Consider the following 24,882-nt stretch of genomic DNA (forward strand, 5'->3'; position numbering starts at 1 on the left):
CATGTCACATGTCACAGAGAGGCAAAGAACAAGTATAATCATCCCCATCCACACTGACAGATGGGTCACTGGGATTTAGAGCGGTGTCATCCAGGGTCACAGAGATCTAGATACCTACTCAGACCCGATCAGGACCCCAGTCACGTGGTCATGCCACTTCGTTATAACTAACTATGCAAATATGTAGAATGTTACGTACATAATTTTTACAACATCCTCTGTTCATACTTCTAAAAGCTACATTCTCCCTTTATCCTCAGATTAAAAAAAAAGTCATAGTAGAAAAAAGATTGAATAAACCTTAAAAAAATTTTTTAAATGAATGATCTGGATAAATAATCATGTCCCACTTCTCCTCTTAGTTCTGGTGAAATAATCTTTTGTGTTCTAAACATGTAAATATGTAATAGGAATTCAGAAAGCTTCACTCACCTTTAGGGGTGGATGGTGAATCATGAAAATCCATCACAGACAGAACCGGATATATAAGTTACTGGGGCCAATGAGTGTGGACAAAAAGGGGAAGCTAATGCCATGAACACTCAACTTAGTAAATAGATAGGGCCCAGAGTGAAATGTGAGTGGGGAAAAGAGCATTTGCGTTGAGTCATATCTTCCGGCGTCTTCCTCCCTAAATGATTTGTTAGGCTACACACGCATGTTCACTAGTCTTCATGGAAAGAAAACTGGAGACTTATTACAACCCTGATTGGGGGGGGCACTACCCAGTTCTTTCCTACTGAAATGATAACAATAATAGCAGTGACAGGCATAATAACAGTAGTAAGAGCTTTTACTTATGTCATGTGAACTATGAGACAGACATTATTCAAAGCCAGCGCATAAATGAACTCAAGTAATTCTTACAACGACCCTGAGGTGGTTACTATTATCCCCATTTTATTTACAGAAGGAGAAACCAAGGCACAGAGTCCAGTACTTACTACCACTGTGCCATATACGTGACATGTGTCGCCTTAGCTAATCCTCACAGCCACCTCATGAGGTAGATTCTGAGGCCTGGGGGGATGAGGAAATACACCCAAGCTAATGAGAGGGAGACCTGGGGTTAAAACCCAAGCTGCTAATCCTCCCCCTTAATCCCTGTATAATACTGTTTCCCCCTACCTTATGGGACCGTTCTTATGACACCTAGCCATAACCCCACTGCTCGGAGGTGGGCAACACAGCAGATACTGTTATACCCTGCCTGGGTGTCCTTTCTGGGACCCCTGGCTGCTATGAGCTGGCTGCCAAGAGCTCACGTATGCCTCTTCTGCAGGGTCTAGCCCCTGTCCAGAAATGGAGGGGAAGCTACATTCTCCACTTCCCCTAACAGCCAGTGGCTGACTGGTATTAGAGGACAGAAGCCAGGTCCTCTCGTCTCAGTTGGGAGGTACCATTTATTCCCGAGCTCCATGGAGTCAGGCTGAGGAGAGACTTCGGCTGAAACCGTGTCTTTGCTTGGCTTCCTCCCCTGCTGTCTGCACCCCCCACCCCTTGCTTCTGGATGAGTTTCTCCCAAGAGCCTTCACCTCCACCCCTCCACCCCCCTGCCATTAGTCACCCACCACATAAGAAACCTGGGCCTCCCGTTCTGCTTCTAGGGAGCCTCACCTAAGAGACAGGATTTATCAGGCACAAACAGCAAAGTTTTAGACTGTAATCAAAGTAGCATGGAGGATACTCCGGAACTAATATTGTTGGCTTTTTAGACAAAAGTATTTTTGTCCAGAAAAAAAAATCCCACATTTTTGCTAAAGGGCTTCAGGATGAAAGTTGAAAACATTTATGTAATAGACTGAAAATGACTCTTCAACACTTACTTCACTAAAGAAGCTTTGCGACACAGTTTGTCAGCCCCCCTGTAGTAATTCACCAACTGCATCAGCCCAGGCTCGTGACCTATAAAGGAAAGAGGAGGCTCAGAAGGGAAAGAGGACAGGTGGGAAACGACAATGTCAGCACCAGCACGCAGGAGAGAGAACAGCTGTGTCATGCCCAGCTTTTCCTTCTCTCATTTCAAGACTGGTTGGTGGAAATGGAACAATTCCATTGCCCTGCACCTGTACCCCCTTCCACAGCATGGAACCAGAAACCCTCCCCCTCCCCAGAGTGGATATTAGAGATACCAATATCCTAGGTCTGCCGAACACCACTGCTGCCTTTGTTTTTTCTTCTTAGGGCGGAAGGGTATTTTCTATTTCACCTCTCTTTGATCCCCCCCAAACCCCACTCTTGGCTTCACACATAGGGACTTAGTAGTCTCTGCATAGTAGGACTTTATTTTTTTTTACACTTTAAAAATATTTATCTATTTGTGGAAGAGAGACAGAGCGTGAGCTGGGGAGGGGCAGAGAGAGAGAGACAGAAAGGAGACATAGAATCTGAAGCAGGCTTCAGGCTCTGAGCTGTCAGCACAGAGCCTGACGTGGGGGTCGAACCCATGAACCGTGAGATCATGACCTGAGCTGAAGTCACATGCTTAACTGACTGAGCCACCCAGGCACCCCAAGCACAGTAGGACTTCAACAGTGACGCCTTGGCACCCCTAACCTTGCTTTCTATAGCCATCAAAGAAGCACTAGGACTAGGATATTACTGTCTTCAAGCATGTCTAACTCTGTGAGCTTCTGGGAGAGCCACAAGAGGTGAAGGAAGATAGTAGAGAAGCCATGTCTATAAAATCAGAAGCCCTGAAGACTTTCTTCTGTATATCTCCCACAGAGAAACTCATTTTCAATGAGTCCTACTGCATGTCCCCTCCTCCATAAAACAGAGCAGAGACGATACAAACAAAAACAAAAGCCTTAATATTTGTTTAAATTCCTAACAAAATGCATTCAATTTCCAGCAACAAAAATAAAAGTAAAACCAAACAAAGGGAGTCTGAGTAGAAGATGCCAGAGGTAAAAAGGATACATCTGAGAACAGCATATAATCAAATAAAAATATTTAGGTACTAACTTGCTGATGAACCTGCCTCACACCTGCGCCTACCTTCTCATCCCCACGGCAAGAGCATTCCTGAGACTTTATCTGGCTCTATAAGCCATCTCCTTGGGTTTCACACAATGCACTGAAGCAAAAAGTAAACATCCCTAACAGTGAAGACATATAACCATTTTGGTTGTGATGCTGTTTTCTTTTCCATAAAAACCAAATGTTTTCTTACCATCTGTTGACTTTGTGGTACCTGTTTAGGATTTGGACCCTGTAAGTTTCTGGCCTTGCCCCCAGTCCTGAGCACCATAGCAATGCAAAACCACCCCTGCTTCAGCCCCAACAGAGACATTTTTGCCAGTTTTGAATATTAGGATTCCCCCTAAGCTTTTATAGCCAGGCACTGCCCAGTCTATAGAGGAAGGTAAGTCAGTCAGGCAGGGATGTGGACAGAGCAAGAAGGAAATATATGTTCTCAACTATAAGTAGTTCTTCCTTCAGGGAAGGTATTCTCTTTGCTGAGGGCTTCCTGGAGAGACAGTTTAACAAAAGGGAATCTCCAGGCACATTCCCTGTATTCCAAGATTGCTGGGGGTTGGAATCAGTCCCTCCATGGAGTCCTCATCATACATCCTAAATTTGTATAACAGTAAAAAGTCCATTCCAAAGAAAAAATTTCGATAAGGCTATGCTACAACACCCTTCATTCCTGAAATTACAACTGTACACACCCCCCGCCCAAAGGCTCTATGGAAGTAGCCAGTGAGTTCCAAATGGCCTATTTTCAGTCTGCTCATTCAGCCTCTCTACCCTCTGACCACACCTCTTTCTAAAAACTATGTCCTCTGCTGGACACAGAACACCGCTGTCTCTGGATTGCCCTTTAAGACAGAGATGACTTTTCCTCATTATCGATCCTCCTCTTCCGTCTTTGGCAAATCTGTTTGGTCCCCGCCCCAGGAGAATTTTGGCAAGGAACGGAGGCTGCATCTCCGGGATGACTGCGCAGTGAGGAGAGGCCACGAGACGGTTCAGGTCAATGGGATGTAAGTTGAAGTGATCTGCACAACTTGTGGATTACGTCATCTAGAAGGGAGCTGCCGGTCTTCTCCTTTCCCGTGCCCCTCCCTACAGGCGAGGATGTGGATATGGATGTAGACATGATGCCAAGCTGGCATCGACCATGGGAGTGAAGGTAACTCTCTCAGGGTGAGCAGGGCAGAGAAGTGGGACGCAGGTTGAAGCCATCATGCAAAATCTGCATTCAACACACAACTGTGAAAACACATACTTCGGGGAACCTCAGGAAAGGTCTACATCAGACACCCTTCCTTCCGCCCTGGCCCGAGCTTGGCTCACTTCTGCAGCTCCTGCTTTGGGAACCCAGAGGTCTTTTCCAAAACCCCAGTTGATCTGAGCCTTCCGGTAGCTGAATCCGCAGGGTTTTCAACACACACAAGGATCCCTCCCGCGTCAACACCAGTCACGGTGAAATCCTCAGCGCAGAAAATTCGCAAGAGGACTCCAGCTGGAGGTCCGACGCCGGCTCAGCGGGGCCTTGCCCCGCCCCAGCTCTGCCCCGCGGCCCTGCGCGATTTGGGGGCGTCGGGCCGGGGCAGTGCGGGAGCGCGCGGCCGACGCCCCCCCCCCTCCCCCCCAGCCCCCCGGGCTGCAGGCACCAGCCATTGTCCACAGGCAGCGGCGGCCACGAATCCGATTTCGGGAACGGGAAGGCATGCAAAGCGGTGGGTTTAGACCTTTATGGATCCATTTTTTCTCTGCCCGGGGAACGACGCAGGGGAAGATATATGACCTTAAGACAAAAGCGCTGCTGCTAACGGGCCGTGGGAGGAGCGGGAGGGCGGGGAGGGGGAAGCGCTCACCCAATCTCCCGAAGGGCAGCCGGTTCCTCTCGCCCAGCATCAGGTTGAACCTGGGGTTGTCTCGCCTGAGCCTCTTCCAGTGGCCGGTGGCGAGCAGCAGCCGCGAGACCTCGGCGTAGACGCTGCTGTTCTCGTCGCGCACCACGAAGGTATACATGGCGAAGGGCCGTGCGCCCGGGCCGCCCGGGCAGCCTCCGCAAAGACCAGCCGGCCGAGGTGGCGGCTCAGCGCGGAACCCGCCCGGGCGCCCGCCGCGTCCCGGCCCCCGCCGCCACCGCCGCCGCGCCGGCTCCCCGCGCCACTAGGGTCCCGGCGGCGCTGCGCCCGGCGCCCGCGCGTCAGCCCGGAGGCCGCGCCCACCTGCCGGCGCGGCCCCGCCTCCGCCCCGTGATGCCGCGCGGCCGCCCCCGCCAGGGCCGGGGGGTGGGGGGCTCGTGCGCCCCGGCTCCGCAGCGCGTCTCGGACCCGGTTGGGGGTCGCCCGGGGGCTGGCGGGGGCGAGCGCGGCCTTGGCGCAGCGTGGGGACACCGGAGACTGGGCGCGTGCCCCTGAGTCCCGGGTCCCATCCAGGGGGCGGTACCGGCGGAGGATCCCTTTCTGCGCGCGTCGCTGCGGCTCTTCCACCCACTGTTGCGAAGGGACGTTTTATGGGTAAAATTGAAAAGTTCCAAGGCACAGTCCCAAGTCTGCGGAATGTAAATGGACAAGGCAGCTCTAAAATTTATACAGAAATGCAAAGGTCCGAGAATAACTAAAGCAATCTTGAAGAAGAAAGTTGGAACACAACACTAGCAGATGTCAAGACCTATAAAAGTTACAGTATTTAAGTAAGTACAAAGCTGTGGTAATTAAGAGAGTACGTTTTGGGCACAGGAGAGACAAACAGACCAAAGAAACGCTATCTGTCTATTGATACATGTAGTCACTTGGTTCATAATAAAGGTTCAAAGGTTCCTTTGCAGTACAAAGGGAAAAAGGATGGACTTTTCAATAAATGAAGCTGGGTCAATGGATATACATTTGGAAAACAAAATTAATCTTGACTTCTGCCACTCACAAAAGCAGTTGCAGATTCATTGTGATCTGATGCATGTAGATGTGAAAGTAAAGCAAGAAAGCTTTTAAAAGAAAACGGGAGAAAATCTTAAAAAAGAGAAAATCTTATGATCTTATTCTAGGTAAAGATCTTAAAGAGAACATAAAAATCTTTAGGAGTAAAGGAAAAAACGGATGAATTGACAACCTTAAAAATAACTTTTATTTATCCAAAGACACCATCCAGAGAATCAAAAGGAAAGCCACAGAATAGGATATGATGTCTGGTGTGTGTGTGTGTGTGTGTGTGTGTGTGTGTGTGTGTGTGTATACATACCTATCGGACAGAGGACCCATATTTAGGATACACGAGGAATTACAAATTAATAATTTTAAAAACTGGGAAGCTGGTTAACAAAAAACTGAACTAGCTATTTTAAGGGACAATTCAATAGGTAAACTCTCAGCAAGAGAGATTTGTAGAAGTGTCCTACAAAGACACTTTATAACTAAAGAATATGTTGGGCTAAAAAGCAAGGCCACATCTAAAGTTGTAGGACAAGAGTACAAATGGAAGCCATATGTCTACATGTCTACCATATGTCTAAATATTTTAAAGTTATAAGCCATGCCAATAAGCTGCTAGGTAAAATGCCTATCTTCCCACCTTACAAATATATGTTGATAAGGATGACCTGAAAGGCCAAGATTTTTTAAATGCTCAGATTCATGGAAGTTCAATGCCAAAAGTAGGAAATACTGGAAGAGATGGCCCTGGCCTCTGACCATGGCCCACCCGTTTCTTACCTTCCTTGACTCCATCCTGCACCACGAAGGGCCATGCACACATGCATGGGGACGCTACATCCAGGAAATTCAGGCTCCATCCATTCACCCAGCACCTCCCACAAACAGCTACATTTTGGCCACTGCTTGGTCCTAGGGGTGCACAGCAATGCCATTGACCCTTGGGACAATAGACCCAGGGAAGAAGCCAGTGCAGGTTCAGGACAAGAGCTGGGCTATTTAGACAGTATTCTGGTTCTCAGGTACCTAGCATATTCTGGAAAGTGGGAGGGTAACCGTCTTTGGGTGGCCATATCCCTTTGACCCCACAAAAGTCTCATCCATAGGGAGGACATGGCTAGCCAGACTTGGAGCCTCTAAATCAAGGACTTTTCTTAGAAGGGCCTGAGGGTCATACTCCTAAGAAACAAGCTTCAAAATCCTCAACTACACTTTCCCCTCTCCCTTCTCTTTGTGTCCTATACTTGGACACCAAACAACTCAAAATTGTTTTTCACTCATCGTCTCTAACGTTACCACGCTCACTTCATGCTTTGGGTACTGCACCTGTCTTCTAGCTGCTCTTCTTGCTTCAGCCCCTTTCCCTCTCCAATCTTCCCTGAACATCATCACCGAATGAATCTTTCTGAAACACAGCATTCATCACATCTCTCCATGCATCACAGCCTGCAATGGCTCATTGAAGACAGCATTCTCAGTTTCAAAGTCACAGCCTTTTAATTAAGTCTCCCCATTGTATCTCTCTTACCATGTTTACCACACTACTTCAGCCAAAGTCTTTGAAATACCCTGATCATCATCAAGGTCAAGTGAAAGTGTGTTAGATGGAGTTTTAATGTGAAGTGTGCATTAACCCTTCCAAAGCTGATGAACCATGTACCAGATGGATCATAAAGTCCTTATTAATCAAAACCTTTAATTAGCTAGCATTTTCTGCCTCACAGTTGTGCTAAATAAAATAAGACTTACTATTTCTTTAGACTTAGGTCTTAGTTGCTCTTTAGCAAGGTAAGACTGGTTCCCTTTTCAATGGAAGCCTTTCAACACCCCTCCCTGAAGAGGCATGCCACTCATACCTTTCTGGTCTAGAAAACCTGCATTTAACACATTCTTGTTCCAGGCAGTGTTCAAGGCACAGAGGACATAAGACAAAGTCCCTGCCTTCACAGAGCTCTGTTCCCTGGGGAAGCTTACATTTTTTTCTGGATGCTAGTTAGAGGAATTTAACTAGAGGAGCAAATATTCCTACAGTTTCTAGAATTCTGAGTTGGGGTGACAGTTGTGGGGACAGGAATACCTTGTAGAAACACTCACATCTCAACATGTAGGAGGAAGCTGCTCATGTCCATGTGGCACTGGAGTCATTTTCTCCTCTATTTCCTGTTCTTCCTGGATGAATGCAGTAGCTCCCACACAGAGATAAAGGAAAATAAGAAAAATAGAAAAATAACTCAGTGAGTTGCATTCAAAGGACATTGCAAAACCTAGAGTCACAGGCTGTCAGTGACCGTGAGGTGATGCCTGTGCCTCCCATCCAGAGGCCTCTGCTGGAGCACATACTCTCTTTTTGCCTGGGTCATGTTGCTACAGCATGATGTGTGCTCACAGTTTGCACATAGAGTAACGGGCCTGTGAATAACCGACTTAATTAAATAAAAATAAACTTAATCAAATAAAATATCAATAAATGTAAGAAAAATTTTCCCCTCCAATAAAACTATAATAACTAATGGTGCTAAGGAGGCAGGAATACTAGAGGCATTTGAGAGAGCGGAGACGCATCAGGGAAAATTTCTTAGAAGAAATGAGTTTTGAAATGGATCCACAATGGAAGGAAACTGAGTCCCATCTGTATTGACCAGAGGAAAGGCCAAAGGCTACATCTTCCTTACCCAGTTTATCCCTAAAGCTCACGTGCCCTGGGGTATCACTGAGGATAGCATCAAGGTTTTGCTAGTTCATTCCCTCACTTACATAACTCCTGAGGCTTATGAAATTCTCTTCCCCTCAGATATTCCTGGGAGGATGCTTTCCTTCTCATGCCAAGCCTCACCAAGCCTCCTCTGTGGTTCACCAGCCTGCAGTGCTCCTCAGGGTGAATCCTACCCTTCTTTGGGCTGTGTTGCCTGGTGTTCTCCCAAAGCTGGAAAGACCATGTAAGTGCCCCCTGATGGCTCTACTGAAAGGGAAAGACTACCTCTTCATAGAGCTCCCAGCCCTAGAGTAGAGCAAAGGAGTGACTCTTCTGTTTTCTCAGCGACCCTACTGAAATTCTCATTTCACTTCCAAGCCTCTGCTCCAAAAACCAGGCCCCTGCTCCTCCAGGCAGATCACTTGCCAGCCGGTCTAGATTACTGGTTGCAGCCCAGCTGAAACAACCTTGGGTAGATCCAGCTTGGGTAGATTCCTAAGAAATAAATTGCTGTGTGTAAAATGGTAAATTTATGTTTAACTTCTTAGGACACTGCCAAACTGTTTTCCAAAGAAAACCTACCATTTTACATTCCCACCTGCAATGCACAAGGATCTCAGTTTCTCTGCATCCTTGACAACACTTGATATTATCTTTTTTATTATAGCCATTAAGCTGTCTATGTAGTGGTGTCTCATGCCTTTAATTTGCATTTCTCTGATGATTATGTTGTTGTTGAGCATCTTTTTACTTGCCTTGTACGTACTTTCTTTGGTGAAAAGTTTATTGAATCTATTTAAGTCTATTTAAGTCTATTAAATCTTATGCCCACTTTTAACTGGGTTGTATTCTTATGTTGACTTGTAAGAATTCTTTTTTTTTCCCCCAAACAGAAGGTCTCACATATGTATTGTTGAACTAACCTACTGGTGCAGAAGCATGTAAGAGAGAAAAATCATTTCCCCGATAAAACATATCCATTGTTCAAGTAGTAGTGATGTTTACAGAGTGATACGATCTGAGGGCGTAACCTTCATGCAGCATAAATATGTCTGCCACCTCACGTGTGATCCCTTATAGACCCAGCTTGGTTCTTCTCCAATGCCTCCTCTTGGAGTTGTACCTGATTTGATTGCCAATTTTCATCTGAATCCATGAGGAGTGGGATGATTTTGCTTTTGTTTCTTGGCCAGGAATCGCTTGATCCTGAACATCTTGTGAGATGACATGGCAAAGAACGGTCAACCGCACACAGCACAATGGCTGAGAAAAGGAGAGAGAAGTAAGAATTCTTTTTTTTTTTTTAATGTTCATTTATTTATTTGGCGGGGGGTGGTGCAGGGAGAGAGGGAATCACAAGAAGGCTCCACACTGTCAGCACAGAACCCTATGTGGAGCATGAACCCACGAACCATGAGATCATGACCTGAGCTGAAATCAAGAGTTGGACATGTAACCAACTGAGCCACCCAGACACCCCAAGAATTCTTTCGCCAGATATATGATTGGTAAATATTTCTCTCAGACTGTGGCTTATCTTTTCAATTTTAATGATGTCTTTTGTAGTGCAAAAGTTTTAAATTTCCATGAATTCTAATTTCCTGATTTTTTTTCCTTTTATGGATTTTAAAGCTATACATTTCCCACTAACTACTGCTTTAGCTGCATCCAGTACATTTTGATCTGTTGTGTTTTCATGTTATTTCAATTCAAACAATTTTCTAAGTTCCCTTGTGATTTCTTCTTTGATCTATAGGCCATTTATTAGTGTGTTGTTCAATTTTTAAATATTCAAGGATTTCCCAATTTTTTTTCTAATGTTTATTTTATTTTTGAGAGAGAGAGAGAGAGAGAGAGAGAGAGAGAGAGCATGAGCAAGGAAGGGCAGAGAGAGAGGGAGACACAGAATCTGAAGCAGGCTCCAGGCTCTGAGCTGTTAGCACAGAGTGCAACGTGTGGCCCGAACCCACAAACCGTGAGAAGATCATGACCTGAGCTGAAGTCAGATGCTTAACCAACTAAGCCATCCAGGTGCCCTTGTATTCATTCATTTCTTTCTTTCTTTTTCTTTCTTTCTTTCTTTCTTTCTTTCTTTCCTTTTCTTTCTTTTCTTTCTTTCCCTTTCTTTCCTTCTTTCTTTATTTCTTTCTTTCTTCCTTTTTTTTAGAAAGAGAGAGGGCACAAGTGAGGAAGGGGCAGAGAGAGAGAGAGAGTCCCACAAAGGGCAGAGAGAGAGAGAGGAGCGGGGTTCCCAAAGTGGGGCTCGAGCTGACCCAACATGGGGCTCAAACTTATGAACCATGAGATCATGACCTGCGCTGAAGTCCCATGCTTAACCAACTGGGCCACCCCAGCAACCCTCATTTTTTTTATAGGGCTGGTAACAAATTGGGTAGCTTAAAACAACAGAAATTGATTCTCTTACAGTTCTGAGGCTAGAAGTCTGAAATTAAGGTGTCATCAGGGCCATGCTTTCTCTCAAGGCTCTAGGGAAGAATCCTTCTCTGTCTCTTCCTAGCATCTGGTAGTTGTCAGTAGTCCTTGGTGCTTCTGGCTGATAGATACATCACTGCAATCTCTGCCTCCATCATTGCATGGCATTCTGTCTCCCTGTCCAAATTTCTCTCCTCTTATAAGGATATCAGTCATTGAATTAGGGCCTACTCAAATCTAGTATGACCTTATCTTTAACTTGATTACATCCTTCAAAAACCATATTACTAAATAAAGTTGCTTTCACAGGTTCTCAGTAGAGATGAAATTTGGAAGGATACTGTTCAACCCAGCACAGCACTCTTGCTGTCTTTTGGTTCCTTTTTGCAAGGGATAGCTTATTCCCATCACTTTATGTTCTACCTATTTGTGTCAAGGTTGTATCTCTTATAGATAGAATTGGGTTTTGCTTTTTTATGCAGTTTGTCGATGTCTGTGTTTTGATTAGGGTGTTTAGAGAATTCAGATTTAATATGATTATTGATTTAGTTATACATTTGTCATTTTGCTATTTGTTTTCTATTTTCTCCTTCTTGATTGCCGTCTTTTATGTTAAGTAATGTTTTCATTATTTTTTTTTTTAAGTAGGCTCCATGCCCAACATGGGACTTGAACTCATGGCCCTGAGATCAAGAGTCGCATGCTCTACTGACTGAGCCAGCCAGCTGCCCTTAGTATGCAATTTTAATTCATTGTTGATTACTTTTAGTATTTTTGTAAAAAGATTTTGTTAAAAGTAATCTCTGCACCCAATGTGGAGCGTCAACCTATGATCTCAAGATCAAGAGTCACATGCTCCACCGACTGAGAAGGCCAGGCATCCCTACTTTTAGTATTTTTTAAAGTTATTTTCTTGCCATTTGCTTTTGGGATTATAATGTGCATCTTAAAAAAACTTTGCTTCAGCTCAGTACTAATTTAATCCTGGTAAAATAATGAAAATTTGCTTTAATGTAGTTCTATTCTCCATCCCCTCCTTCATGCTTTTATTCTTGTAAACCCAACAATATAGTGTTATAATTGTTATTTTACATAATCTTATATTTTTAAATCTGTTAAGAGAAAAAATGCATGTATGGTTTTGATAATTCCTTATGTAAGTAACTGTATAGAAATTTTTCACTGCTTTCTGTTGATTTGAATTACCATCCAGTGCCATTCCCCTATAAGCTAAAGGATAGTATGTCTTGTAATAGACAGACTCTCCTGCCTCTGGGAAATCACTTTCACTGACAACGATCCTGGGTGTCTTCACCCATTGCTCCAAACTGGGTGAGCCAGTTTGGCAATAGAGAAGGCAATAGAGAAGCTGCTGGTCCTCATGGATTTCCCTCCCTCGTAGAGCCCCATGTTGATGGCATAGGTGGAGTCAGCCCCATACTAGAACGCCATAGAGCTTCACAAAGTCCAGCAAGTACTCAAGCATAAACACACCTTGGATTGTTGTATGCATTTGGTCAGTTTCCAGAGTGCTGAAATGGTTGTTTTAGGGCAGTTCCATCCCATATTTCCAGTTGCTTCTAGGGAAGAGAATTTGACAGTCTCTTCACTCAACCGTTACCAGAAGTCCTACCTCAATCACTGTCCTTCCCAACATTTTTGTAATTAATTTCTTGAACCAAATTCCCTCCACTTACAAAAAATTTTTTAGAGAGAGAAAAAAATATTTTTGAGAGAGAGAGAGAGACAGAGCATGAATGGGGACGGGGGGCAGAGAGGGAGACACAGAATCTAAAACAGGTTCCAGGCTCCAGAGCTTCAAGACAGAGCCTGACGCGGGGCTCGAACTCACAAAATGTGAGATCATGACCTGAGCTGAGGTTGGACACTTAACCAATTGAGCCACTCAGGCAACCCCAAATTCCCTCCATTTTAAATACCTAGAGTCATTTCTGTTTTCTTGACCAGACACAACTCAGACACTGTAATCTTTAGAAACTTACTGAAAGTCCAGGGATGGCTAATAATCTGAATAGGAAATCGTTCTCAAAGATTTGGCACCATTCATACACCCCAGTCTTCAGCTTCCTCACTAATGAAGTGAAACTTTTAATAACAATTAAGTTGTTCCATGGAATAAGTGAGTTGATGTGTGGAAAACATCTGAAACACAGTACACACCTAATATGAATTAAAGTCTATTTTTCCTGTAGCTTAAGCCCCATTCCTTTTATTGTTCTCAGAAACTGCCAGAATATTCCCTCAACAAACCCTTGTGAAAACCCACACGAGGGAACTAGAAAGAAGCCAAGTTAATTAAACTGCTCAATGATTCATCGTCTGCCTTTCATTAGCCCTGGTGCCAGATTTCCTTTTCATTCCCCACAACAAAACTGCCTGAAGACTCAAAGTTGCATCTTATTTTTATGACTGGATTGATTAGAACAGTTCACTTTTCCTCATAGTTTAGTCTAGTTCTTATTCTTATGAATAAGCATGACTTTAAATACTGCAGAAACAGCAGATCTTCCATAGCTCCATGTATAAATTATGTTTGTCAGCAATCCTGCCTGTGACGTCAGTAGCAGAGTCAGCTAACAGTTGCTGGGCGATGCCACGGTCTTGAACTGTCGCGTGGATGTAAATAGATTCCTGCTGCTGGTTAAAAACAAAAGACAAAAAACTGGATTCCTTACATCTAGAGTGAATTCAGTGGTCTACTGTTTGGCTTAGAGAGTGGGAAGTATCGTCTCATAAAGGTAAGCAAAAACCTTCATCTTCCCCCCTTCCCCACCGCCTTGTTGGTTCTGCATGGGAAGCTACACTCTTGGAATTATCGATCAAACATTTCAGCATTGCATTTTGTCCGTTCACCCATACGATGCTTAAAATTTCCATATGGTATCCTCAGCTTGTCATTCAGCCTTGTATACATCCAGGGGAAGGAAGTTTATTAATCCCCAAGTAAGAGTATTCTTAGGATCTTTGAGAATTTTGATTTGAGATGCCCATTCAATCTAAGAGAGAACTTTGTCTTGCCACATGGCTTTCTTTCATTCCTTGTTCTGAGAAGCTCCAAAGAATAAAAGACAATATTTCTTTCCTCTACTGTATTAGTTCTACAAATAAAGAAGACCTCAGTCATATCTTCATAGTTAGATTCACCATTGGTTAAACTATCTGTTTCATACAGTTTGTGTACATAAGTCTGTTTTCCATCCTGTTTGCCTTCCTCTAAACCTGTCCCGTGTGTCCTTATTTTACTTTTTTACATGTTGCTGCTAAGCCACAATATATTCTGTACTTTGAAGGTCCTGAAAATTACCCCCATTTAGCTCTTTAATATTTTATAGATTTCTTTCCCATTGTAGGGGTAAAATTAGGTGAACATCAAGGCAGAGAAATATTTATACATGTCGGTCATCATGGGCTAAGACCACGTCACACTTCTGTTCAAAGACTAGAAGAGATGGAATCTTTTCTCTCAGAAGACATTGGCTCTATGATACAGAACAAGGCCATTGAGAGAATCATCTCCCCAATGACTGTTCAGCTCTGCCATCTGATCATTTCGATGGAGAAGAAAGACCTGGAAAATGAAGCATTTGCCTGTTTGGAGAAGATGGCGGAAGAATTGGCCCAAGCTAGTGAAGACTTTGTGCAAGTTGCCAAAAGGTAAAAAATAATCGCAAAGAACTCAAGCCCTTTACTCTGACAAGCTTGCAGAAGAAGAGGGGTAACTAGAGCCTTGCTGTAGTCTCCTTAAATGTTTTCAGAAAGAAGTCAGGTGGGAAAATAAATCGGTAAAACATAAAGTAAACCTACTTCATATGTTGTTACTTATTAGTTGGTGTGTACTTTCAGTATACAAACACTTCAGAATTAGTTGGGTTTTCTACTAAGCCAATTATATGTCCCATCAAAAGGTTTCTAGATTTTTTTCTTCTTTCACAGATTATTTTTTGTTACAGAGATAAGAATTTTCAGAGTTGTCCAAACATAGCTTGCATTATCTGTCATTCAGTGCATTGGGCCTGATCATGAACAAACTTGCATACAAGTTATTTACATATTAAATTCAGTTCCGGGGTTCATATAAAAGGGCCTAGTTGTAACAACAAAACCAAACTCTATAAATGAAACAGAGTTGAATACTACAACAAAAGTTTTACATTTTCACTGCCCCAGACTATAAAAAAACATTTTAATGTTTATTTATTTTTGAGAGAGACAGAGACAGAGCACAGGCAGGGGAGAGGCAGAGAGAGAGGGAGACACAGAATCCGAAGCCGGCTCCAGGCTCTGAGCTGTCAGCACAGAGCCCGAGGCGGGGCGTGAACTCATGAACTGTGAGATCACTTAACAGTCGGACGCTTAACTGACTAAGCCACCCAGGGGGTGGCAGTGCCCCTCACTGCCCCAAAATTAACATAAGTGCAGCAGGTAGACTGTTTTTTATTTTTTTTTTAACGTTTATTTTTGAGACAGAGAGAGACAGAGCATGAACGGGGGAGGGGCAGAGAGAGAGGGAGACACAGAATCCGAAGCAGGCTCCAGGCTCTGAGTTGTCAGCACAGAGCCTGATGTGGAGCTCGAGCTCACAAACCGTGAGATCATGACCTGAGCCGAGGTCGGACACTTAACCAAAGGAGCCACCCAGGTGCCCTAAAACAGATTTTAAATATGAAAAATATATCCAATTTTAGACTCAGTAGTTTGTTTACCAAACAATGTAGCAAACAACAAAATGCAAATAAAAATGGTAAGATGCTATTTTTCTGGCCTCACAGAAATAAAAATTGTAAAAAACTAGAAATAAGCTCAATGTCTCAGTCTAGTAAAGCATGATGTAACTTTATGGTGAGACATAAAATACAAACTAGATGCTAAAAATGTTGATGAACATTTGTAATTAGGGACAACTTGTAGCATTCCTTTACATGGAGAAATTTTTAAGCTAATGTAGAGCCTCAAACTCATGAACGATGAGATCACGACCTGAGCTGGCGTTGGACTCTGAACCAACAGAGCCACCCAGGCGCCCCTGGCTTGTACTCTTCATAAAATGTCAGTAGTCAAGACAGAAGGTCTCAGGAACTATTCCAGAGTAAAGGGGACTGAAGGGACGTGTATTAGTTTCCTGCTGCCTACTGTAATAAGTATCATCAATTTAGGGACCTAAAACAACACAAATTTGTTGTGGCACATTTTTGCAGATTAGAGGTTGGTGGCCTTGGCTGGTTCCTCTGTTTTGGGTCTCACAAACCCAAATTGAGGTGTCTGTGGGCCGGGCTCTTAGGCAGATGCTCTGGAAGAATCCACTTCCAGGCTATTAGGGTTATTGGCCCAATCCAGTTCCCTGTGGTTTATGGGACTGAGAAAGCCATTTCCTTGCCGGCTATTAGCTGAAGGCTGGGCTTTGCTCTTCCCGGCTGCCTGCATTCCCTGTGGCCCCTCCAGCGATGGCAGGTCAAGTTCCTCTCATACTTCAAACCTTCTGACTTCTCCATCTGCCTTCCTCTTCTATTATTTTTTTTTCTTCCTCTTCTATTTTTAAGGGCTCATGTGAGTACACTGGACCCACCTGTGTAGGTCAGGATACTCTCTCTTTTTTAAGATCAGCTGATTCTTAATCTTGGTTACATCTTGGTTATATCTGCAAAGCCCCTTCATAGAAGTACCAGATTAACATTTGATTGACTAGCCAGGGGATGGGAATTTGGACTGGGACACCTTTAAACTGCCCACAACAGGACTTGACAGTTAAATTTAATGCGTGTTCTCAGAGTGCAGACAACCAGCAAAATTTGAATATTGACTTTAGATTAGATAAGAACATTGTATGAATGTTTAATTTCCTGATTTTGATGATTGTTCTGTAGTTATGAAATTGAATGTCCTTGTTCTTTTTTTTTTCTAAGTTTATTTATTTATTTTGAGAGAGAGAGAGAGAGAGAGAGAGATAGCTCATGCGCATGTACAAGCCAGGGAGAGACAGAGAGAGACTCCTAAGCCAACTCCGCACTGTCAGCACGGAGCCCTATTCAGGGCTTGAACCCACAAACTGTGAGATCATGATCTGAGCCAAAGTCAAGAGTTGGATACTTAACAACTGAGCCACCCAAGTGCCCCTGAATGTCCTTGTTCTTAGGGAATGCACATTGAATCATTTTGGGCTAAAGGAGCATGATATCTGGAACTTTCTATACATACACGCAAACGCATACACAAAGAGAAAGAGAGAGAATGATAAGACATGACAAAATGAGAACAGTTAGTGAATCTGGTTGAAGGATATATTGGAGTTCTATAATTTTTGCAACTTTTTTTGGTGTTTGAAATTATATAAAAAGTTACAAAAATATTGTTGGAAAAATACCCATGCTCAAAAGTTAAGTGAATCAGGGGTGCCTGGGTGGCTCAGTCAGTTGAGCGTCCAACTTTTGCTCAGGTCATGATCTCACAGCTGGTGAGTTCGAGCCCCACGCTGGGCTCTGTGCTGATAGCTCAGAGCCTGGAGCCTGCTTCGGATTCCGTGTCTCCCTCTCTCTTTGTCCCTCCCCTGCTCACTCTCTGTCTCTCTCTCTCTCTCTCTCAAAAATGAATAAACATTTAAAAATTTTAAACAAAAAGTTAAGTGAATTAGAAACAAAAAGGATTCAAAACTGTACACAAGTCCTCAAAAAATTAAAATTAGAATTACCATGTGATCAGGAAATTCCAGTTCTGGGTATATATCCAAAAGAATTGAAAGCACAGACTCTACCAGATATTTGTATTCGTGTATTCATAATGGCATTGTTTTTAAGAGCCAAAAGGTGGAAGCAACCAAAGTGTCCATCAATGGTCGAATGCATAAACAAAATGTGGTAACATATACACATATACAGTGGATCATGACTTAGTCTTAAAAAGGAAGGAAATTCTGGGGCGCCTGGGTGGCTTGGTTGGTTAAGCGTCCGACTTCGGCTCAGGTCATGATCTCACAGTCCGTGAGTTCGAGCCCCGCGTCGGGCTCTGTGCTGACAGCTCAGAGCCTGGAGCCTGTTTCAGATTCTGTGTCTCCCTCTCTCTCTGCCCCTCCCCTGTTCATGCTCTGTCTCTCTCTGTCTCAAAAATAAATAAATGTTAAAAAAAAATTAAAAAAAAAAAAAAAAAGGAAGGAAATTCTGACAACATGGATGAACCTTGAGGACATTATGCTAGGTGAAATAAGTGAGTCATAACAAATACTGTGTGATTCCACTTATATGAGGGATGTACAGTAGTCAAATTCACAGAGACAGAAAGAATAATGGTTGCCAGGGGGATAAGCAGGGATAAGGGGAGATAGGGAGCTGGTGTTGAATGGGTACAGAGTTTCAGTTTGGGAAGACGAAAAAAGTCTTAGAGATAGATGGTGGTGATGTTTGCACAGCAATGTGAATGTGCTTAATGCCACTTTAATGGTACACTTACAAATGGGTAAGCTGATAAATTTGGTTCAGTATATTTGAACATACACATACAAAAAAATATGGAGCCGGGGACGGTATATAGTGTGACTCCAATTATATAAAAAGAAAAACATTCATGGAAAGAAACTTGCCAGAATATTTATAGCAATTTACTTAGGAGTTTGAGAACAGAGTGAATTTATAGCAATTTAATACTCTTTTGTACATTCTTAAGTTTTTTAACACAGTGCATTTGTAACCACACACCAAAAAAAAGCACACAAAATTTTGAGAGAAGCTGAGTGTCTTTTTTGTCTGTTCCCATATGAATGCCTTTGTTGTATTGTATTGTCTGTTCCGGGCAAGTAAGTGATTTATAAAGAGAATTGTCCATGCTCATGACCATGAGAAATGGTCCAGCTCACCAATCAGGACAATACTGCAAATAATTCATATTCTGATTCGGGTTTGGCTCCATTGGCTTTCTGGGCAGCTCCTTGGGCACTTCTCAAGACAGGCCAAATGGAGGCAATCAGTACAAAACGTGGTAAGTGTTCTGCTGGCAAGTTTCCTTGTCTCTCTCTGCTGGGTAAGCTCTCAGGAAGCCAGAAAGAACTTGCTACATCAGCCGAATAGTGTTGGCAACAGGACAGGCTTCAGGGAAGATCCCACAAGAAAAGGTCAACACAATATATGTTTCCTTTTGCTTAAAAATGTATTGGATGATAAACATTTAGAAAATATGAATGAGATGAGGAAGAAAATAATTGCCCATAAGCCTACTGCCTAAAGATAACCACCATGAACATCTTGGTATAGATTGATTAATTTTCCCTTTCTCTCCCTCTTCCCACTCCCTCTTCCCATCCTATTTTCTTCCCCTTCTCTCCCTTTTCTTTCTTTCTTTTTCTTTTTCTTTTTTTTTTTTTTTTTTTGAGAGAGAGAGAGAGCAGGAGAGAGGGGCAGAGGGAGAAAGAGAGAATCTTAAGTGGACTCCACACTCAGTGCAGAGCCTGACGCAGGGCTTGATCTCATGACCCCTTGATCTCATGATCTCATGACCTGAGCCAAAATCAAGAGTCAGACATTTAGCCAACTGAGCCACCCAGGTGCCCCTCTCCCTTTTCCTTTTTTTATTCATATAAAAAATATCTGTGTAAATCTGTCTATCTATCTATCTATCTATCTATCTATCTATCTATCTATCTCGTACTGTTATCTCCAGTTCCAATCTAATACCACAGGGTTCTTTCTTGCCTTCCCCTTTCTTTGTAGCTTCTCCAACATGAGAATCCTGGCTCTCATTATCCAAAATATGTCCACTTATCTGTTCAGCCCTAGTGTACACATTAAAAAGTTGCAAACTTAACCTGTAGCCATATGAGAAACAAATTGACTAACTAGAGGGCAGTATTTGTGTGTAATTTGTTTTGTTTTTAGTCTGACCTTATCCAAGAAAAATACTGTTCTGCAAAGTTACTTAGGTTAGTTCTTTTTCTTCTCAATCCCTTTCAGAGTTGTCATGTTATCCATTTGTAATCATAATAGTTTTGTACTGTTGCATTGCAAATTGCCACAGCTTGAAACAGTACATATTTATTATCTCACAGTGTCTGTGGGTCAGGAGACTGGGCCTAGGGCAGCTGGTCCACTGCTTTGGGTCTCAGCAGGCTGGGTGAGCTGTGTGACTCAAGTATCAGAGGGGGCTGCAATAGCTGTGGCTTGGGTCTCTTTTCTAAGCTAACTGGTTGTTGGTGGAATTGTTTCTTACGGTTGCAGAACCAGGGCCCTGACACACGGCCCTGACACACGGCCCTCTCCAGAATGTGGCAGTTTGTTTCTTCAAGGCCAACCAAAGAGTGTCCTTGCTGCTTCAAATCTGTATCACTCACACCCTCTTTTGAAGGCTCACCTGATTTGGTCAGGCCCACTCAAGATACCCTCCTTTTGATGAACTCAAGCCAACTGATTAGAGACCTTAATTACATCTGAAAAAATTTCCTTTTCCATATAACATAACTTGATCATAGAGTGACATTCCATCCTATTCATAGGCCCTATTCACATGTAAGGAAGGAGAGGCCATTATACAGGCTGTGTGCACCAGGGGATGAGAATTTGGGGGCCATTTTAGAATTCTGACAATTTTAGTAACTAGTTAAATTTATTTGTTCCTGTTCATGTTTCATTCTGGGTGTTTCCCCACATGCTGGTTGATTTTAAAACATGTATTTTTGGGGGGTGCCTGGGTGGCTCAGTCAGTTAAATGTCCGACTTCAGCTCAGGTCATGATCTCATGGTTCATGGGTTCAAACCCTGTGTCAAGCTCTGTGCTGACAGCTTAGAGCCTGGAGCCTGCTTCAGATTCTGTGTCCCCCTCTCTCTCTGCCCCTCCCCTGTCACACTCTGTGTGTCTCTCTCTCAAAAATAAACAAACATTAAAAAAATTTTTTTAGGGGCACCTGGGTGGCTCAGTTGGTTAAGCGACCGACTTCGGCTCAGGTCGTGATCACACAGTTCGTGGGTTTGAGCCCCACATCAGGCTCTGTGCTGACAGCTCAGAGCCTGGAGCCTGCTTTGGATTCTGTGCTCCTCCCATGCTCATGCTCTGTCTCTCAATAATAAATAAACATTAAAATTTTTTTTTTAATTTTTAATTTTGCCCCTCCCACGCTCATGCCCCTCTGCCCCTCCCATGCTCATGCTCTGTCTCTCTCTATCTCTCAAAAATAAATAAACGTTAAAAAAAATTAGAAAATACTTTTAAACATGTATTTTTTTAAATGTTTGTTTATTTTGAGAGAAAGAGGCAGAGAGAATGGGAGGAGCAGAGAGAGAATCCCAAGCAGGCTCCACTCTGTTAGTGCAGAGCCTGACTTGGGGCTTGATCCCACAAACCATGAGACCATGACCTGAGCCAAAATCAAGAGTCAGATGCTTAACTGACTGAGCCACCCAGTCACCCCTGAATTTTGAATCATAGTTACAAAGGTTTCCTGATACCAAGATTAAAGAGGCATTCACTTATGTTCTTTTCTAGTACTTGTATGTTTTTGATTTCACATTAGATTCCCTAATCCATTCAGAGTTCAATTTTGTGTATATCTTGAAACAGCAGTCTCACTATGTTTTGCCAGATGGCATTCCGTTCTCCAAGCACTGTTTATTATGAAGTCTATTTTTACCCAAATAATTTGAGATCCCACCTTTATTTTCTCATGTGGGGGGTAATTTTTAAAAATTAAATGCAGTACAGAGGTACTTTGGTGGCTTAGTTGGTTAAGTTTCTGACTGAATTTTGGTTCACAGTTCATGAGATCGAGCCCCACATCAGGCTCTGCGCTGACAGTGCAAAGCCTGCCTGGGGTTCTCTCTCCCCGTCTCTCCCTGCCCCTGCTTGGCTTGTGTGCTCTCTCTCTCTCTCTCTCTCCCTCACTATCATTCAAAGTAAATCAAAAAAAATTAAATACGGTACATTATGAATGAAAAGTTTTAGTGCTTCTATATAGCATTGCCTCCTTCTAGAGAAAATTTAATATATTCTGGTGGGCATTTAATGCAGGGAAAGGTCATGCTTATCCAATTGAAGCCTTGAGATGATTCAAGATGAATTTCAGTCTTTGGGAAAAGATATTTATTTCTCGTTTGTTCTTACTCCTGGGGTGTGGCCTTTGGGGGTCACAGCTGGAATCCTGGGGTGTTCCTCAGGCTTGCTTCACATTGACGAGACCCAAACTCTAATTTTTGTCTTCTCAGCACGTTAAGATTGCTGAAGTGGTGTAGCTACTGTTTTGTGCATGGCTTTTCTGCCTCGTGGCCTGTTACTCAGGAATAAGTCCTGGCTGTCTCTGCTGCCCTCTGGGTTTAGTAAACTACTTTATCCATCTTTTAGAACTGTTCTTGGTGAGAAGTTTAGTCTGATACCCTCATGGCTTAAAGCAGAAGGTTGAGAATGTTGATAATTATGACTCCAAGCATGATCTGAAAGATCATCAATAATACAATTCAAACCAGAGAGTAAAAGCAGAAAGATAGAAATCATGCATGAAAACAACAACAACAACAACAACAACAACAACAAACGGGTGGCACAGTCAGTTAAGCGTCAGACTCTTGACCTCAGCTCAGGTCATGATCTCGAGGTTCATGATTTCAGGCCCCGCATTGGGCTTGGTGCTGATGGTGTGGAGCCTGCTTGGGATTCTGTCTCTCCTTCTCTTTGACCCTCCCCACTTTGTACTCTCTCTCTCTCATAATAAATAAATAACCTTAAAATTTTTTTAAAGAAAAAAATAGTAGAATTGGAGGACAGATCCAAGAGACCCATTTTGCAAATAATGGGGCTCCTAGAAGGATAAAAATGAAGAAATTGAGGAGAGGACGTAATTAAACAAATGATGGAAGAAGATTTCCCTGAGCCTATTAATGACCCAAGTCTGTACACAAAAACTGCTCCCCTGTGGTTCTTGGTGAGGCTGAGGAGAAAAGATACACATAAAACATGTCAAAATTCCTGAACTCTAAGTGCTTTCAGACACAAGAAAAATGAATTACTTACAAAGGAAAATCAATTGGACTGGTATTTGGATTTCACACTTGTAACTCTGGAGGCCAGCAGGTGCTGGAATCGGGTCTGTGGGCGGCCAAGAGGAAAGTCACGTCAGATAGAATGGCCCCTTATCATTCCGTTCCCCTGAGCATAGGAAGGATGTATATAGTGCAGATGTGCAAGGATGTAGTCACTCTTACCACCATGTACCCCAACTGCAAAAACCAAGAAGATCAAGGAAAATAAGGATAAACAACACTAACCCACAAGCAGAAACCAGACCTCAAGGTAAGGGAAGATGAAGAAGAAAAGACCTTTGTACAGGGCAATATCTTGGAATGCTTAATAGTCAAAATTCTAGGAAGAGAAGATACAATGCTGAGGGAAATTCCAATGGTAGCTTCAAATGAATAACATTAAATATCTCAGCCAAATCTGAAAGCAGGGATGGGAGTGAGGGGTAAGGGAAGGACAGAAGAATGTCTCACAAGTCTCAAGGAAGAGGGAGGAGCGTGGGGAAGTCCAGCAGGTCACCATGGGGTGTCTGCTGACATTCTCTGTATGAAGCATCTGTACTCAAGGTCCTATTAGGGCATAGTCATTTGAATTGCCTTAACACAGGACTCCACAGCCTCCTTTCACATATACAGCCCTGATCCTTGAGTTTTCTCTCCCGTCCTTTTTTTTTTTTTAATTTTTTTTAACGTTTATTTATTTTTTGAGACAGAGAGAGACAGAGCATGAATGGGGGAGGGTCAGAGCGAGGGAGACACAGAATCCGAAACAGGCTCCAGGCTCTGAGCTGTCAGCACAGAGCCCGACGTGGGGCTCGAACTCACGGACCGCGAGATCATGACCTGAGCCGAAGCTGGCCGCTTAACCGACAGCCACCCAGGCGCCCCTCCTTTTTTTTTTTTTTATTTATTTTGAAAGAAACCGAGTGCAAGTGGGGGAGGGGCAGAGAGAGAGAGAGGGAGAGAGAGAATCCCAAGCAGGCTCCACACTGTAGCACAGAGCCTGATGCAGGGCTCGAACCTACGAACCTCAAGACCATGACCCAAGCCCAAGTCAGATGCTTAACCTACTGAGCCACCCAGGTGCCCCTCTCCCCTCCTTTTAACATTGAGAAATGAGAAAACCCAGGAAGTCCAGCTGCGTGGGTGGAAGTCCCAGTTCTGCCACTGAGCAGCTGCCAGGATGTGGCAGGTCATATTTACGGGCACGTCCACTGCAGCTGATGTGCAAATTCTCCAAGAGGAATTAAACATAAAGTAAGGGAGGGAGGCAGCTGTCATACATTCCTTCCCTCTTCCCTTTACCCCTGGTGTGTCAGCATTTTGCCATGCGGGGTCGTTTGGTTTGTGTGATTCTGTGTACTGGGAACTCAAGGGATATTTCACATGAGGGTAGCTGGGATGTTGGGAGCCGGCTGGGATGAGGGGCTTTGAAACTGGCTGCCACTAGATAAGGGACCAAAAGCTGAGAGGAGCTTCTCAGTGATTACTCCAGCTGGCACTCCTGTGTCTTCTCAGCCTGCAATTCCAAAGGCACAGAGCTCAGCCTCCTTTCCAAAGGATAATCATAAGGGAGCAGAGGACTTTTCTTGTTTTGTTTTGCATGAATGGGGATTACTCTTGAGAGACAAATGTTTCCATCACATGAAGACAGTTGCTGTGGACATCTGTGTTATGCAAAATCTCTCCTCTTGATAACATGGATTGAAATGACATTCTAGATATTTCTTTCTTACAAAAAGAGGCTTTTTTTTCTTTTGTAGTATTTATACATGTTCATTGCAGCAGCAGAGAAAATGAGAGCAATTCAAAAAGTAATTAAGCATATTTTTACATGCCAAGAAAAAAAACACAGTTTGATGATTTTCCT

The 24,882-nt window shown here is 43.4% G+C and overlaps 2 protein-coding genes and 1 pseudogene across 5 annotated transcripts in view; 1 reads left to right on the top strand and 2 right to left on the bottom strand.

Annotated features, from left to right (window-relative positions):
- Positions 1-5,104, bottom strand: part of TTL (tubulin tyrosine ligase) — a 37,975-nt gene extending 32,871 nt beyond the window's left edge. For both annotated transcript variants that reach the window (XM_019445073.2, XM_019445057.2), the window contains exons 1-2: positions 4,827-5,104; positions 1,827-1,905 (exon numbers count right to left, since the gene is read on the bottom strand). In XM_019445073.2, coding sequence (XP_019300618.1) covers positions 1,827-1,905; positions 4,827-4,983 — 236 coding nt within the window. In that variant the 5' untranslated portion in view covers positions 4,984-5,104. The remainder of the gene's footprint in view (positions 1-1,826; positions 1,906-4,826) is intronic.
- A 4,550-nt stretch (positions 5,105-9,654) lies between these two features.
- LOC128773654 (60S ribosomal protein L39-like) lies at positions 9,655-9,809 on the bottom strand (annotated as a pseudogene).
- LOC109264631 (uncharacterized) overlaps positions 9,770-24,882 on the top strand; it is a 30,527-nt gene continuing 15,414 nt past the window's right edge. Inside the window, exons 1-4 of one of the 3 annotated variants that reach the window (XM_053890945.1) lie at positions 9,770-9,862; positions 9,959-10,088; positions 11,659-13,772; positions 14,385-14,688. In XM_053890945.1, coding sequence (XP_053746920.1) covers positions 14,483-14,688 — 206 coding nt within the window. In that variant the 5' untranslated portion in view covers positions 9,770-9,862; positions 9,959-10,088; positions 11,659-13,772; positions 14,385-14,482. The remainder of the gene's footprint in view (positions 9,863-9,958; positions 10,089-11,658; positions 13,773-14,384; positions 14,689-24,882) is intronic. The other 2 variants (XM_053890944.1, XM_019445050.2) reach the window with 2 other exon arrangements.

The sequence above is a fragment of the Panthera pardus genome, unplaced genomic scaffold, assembly GCF_024362965.1.
Source record: "Panthera pardus isolate Hobbes unplaced genomic scaffold, ASM2436296v1 HiC_scaffold_26, whole genome shotgun sequence".
NCBI classification, from domain to species: domain Eukaryota; kingdom Metazoa; phylum Chordata; class Mammalia; order Carnivora; family Felidae; genus Panthera; species Panthera pardus.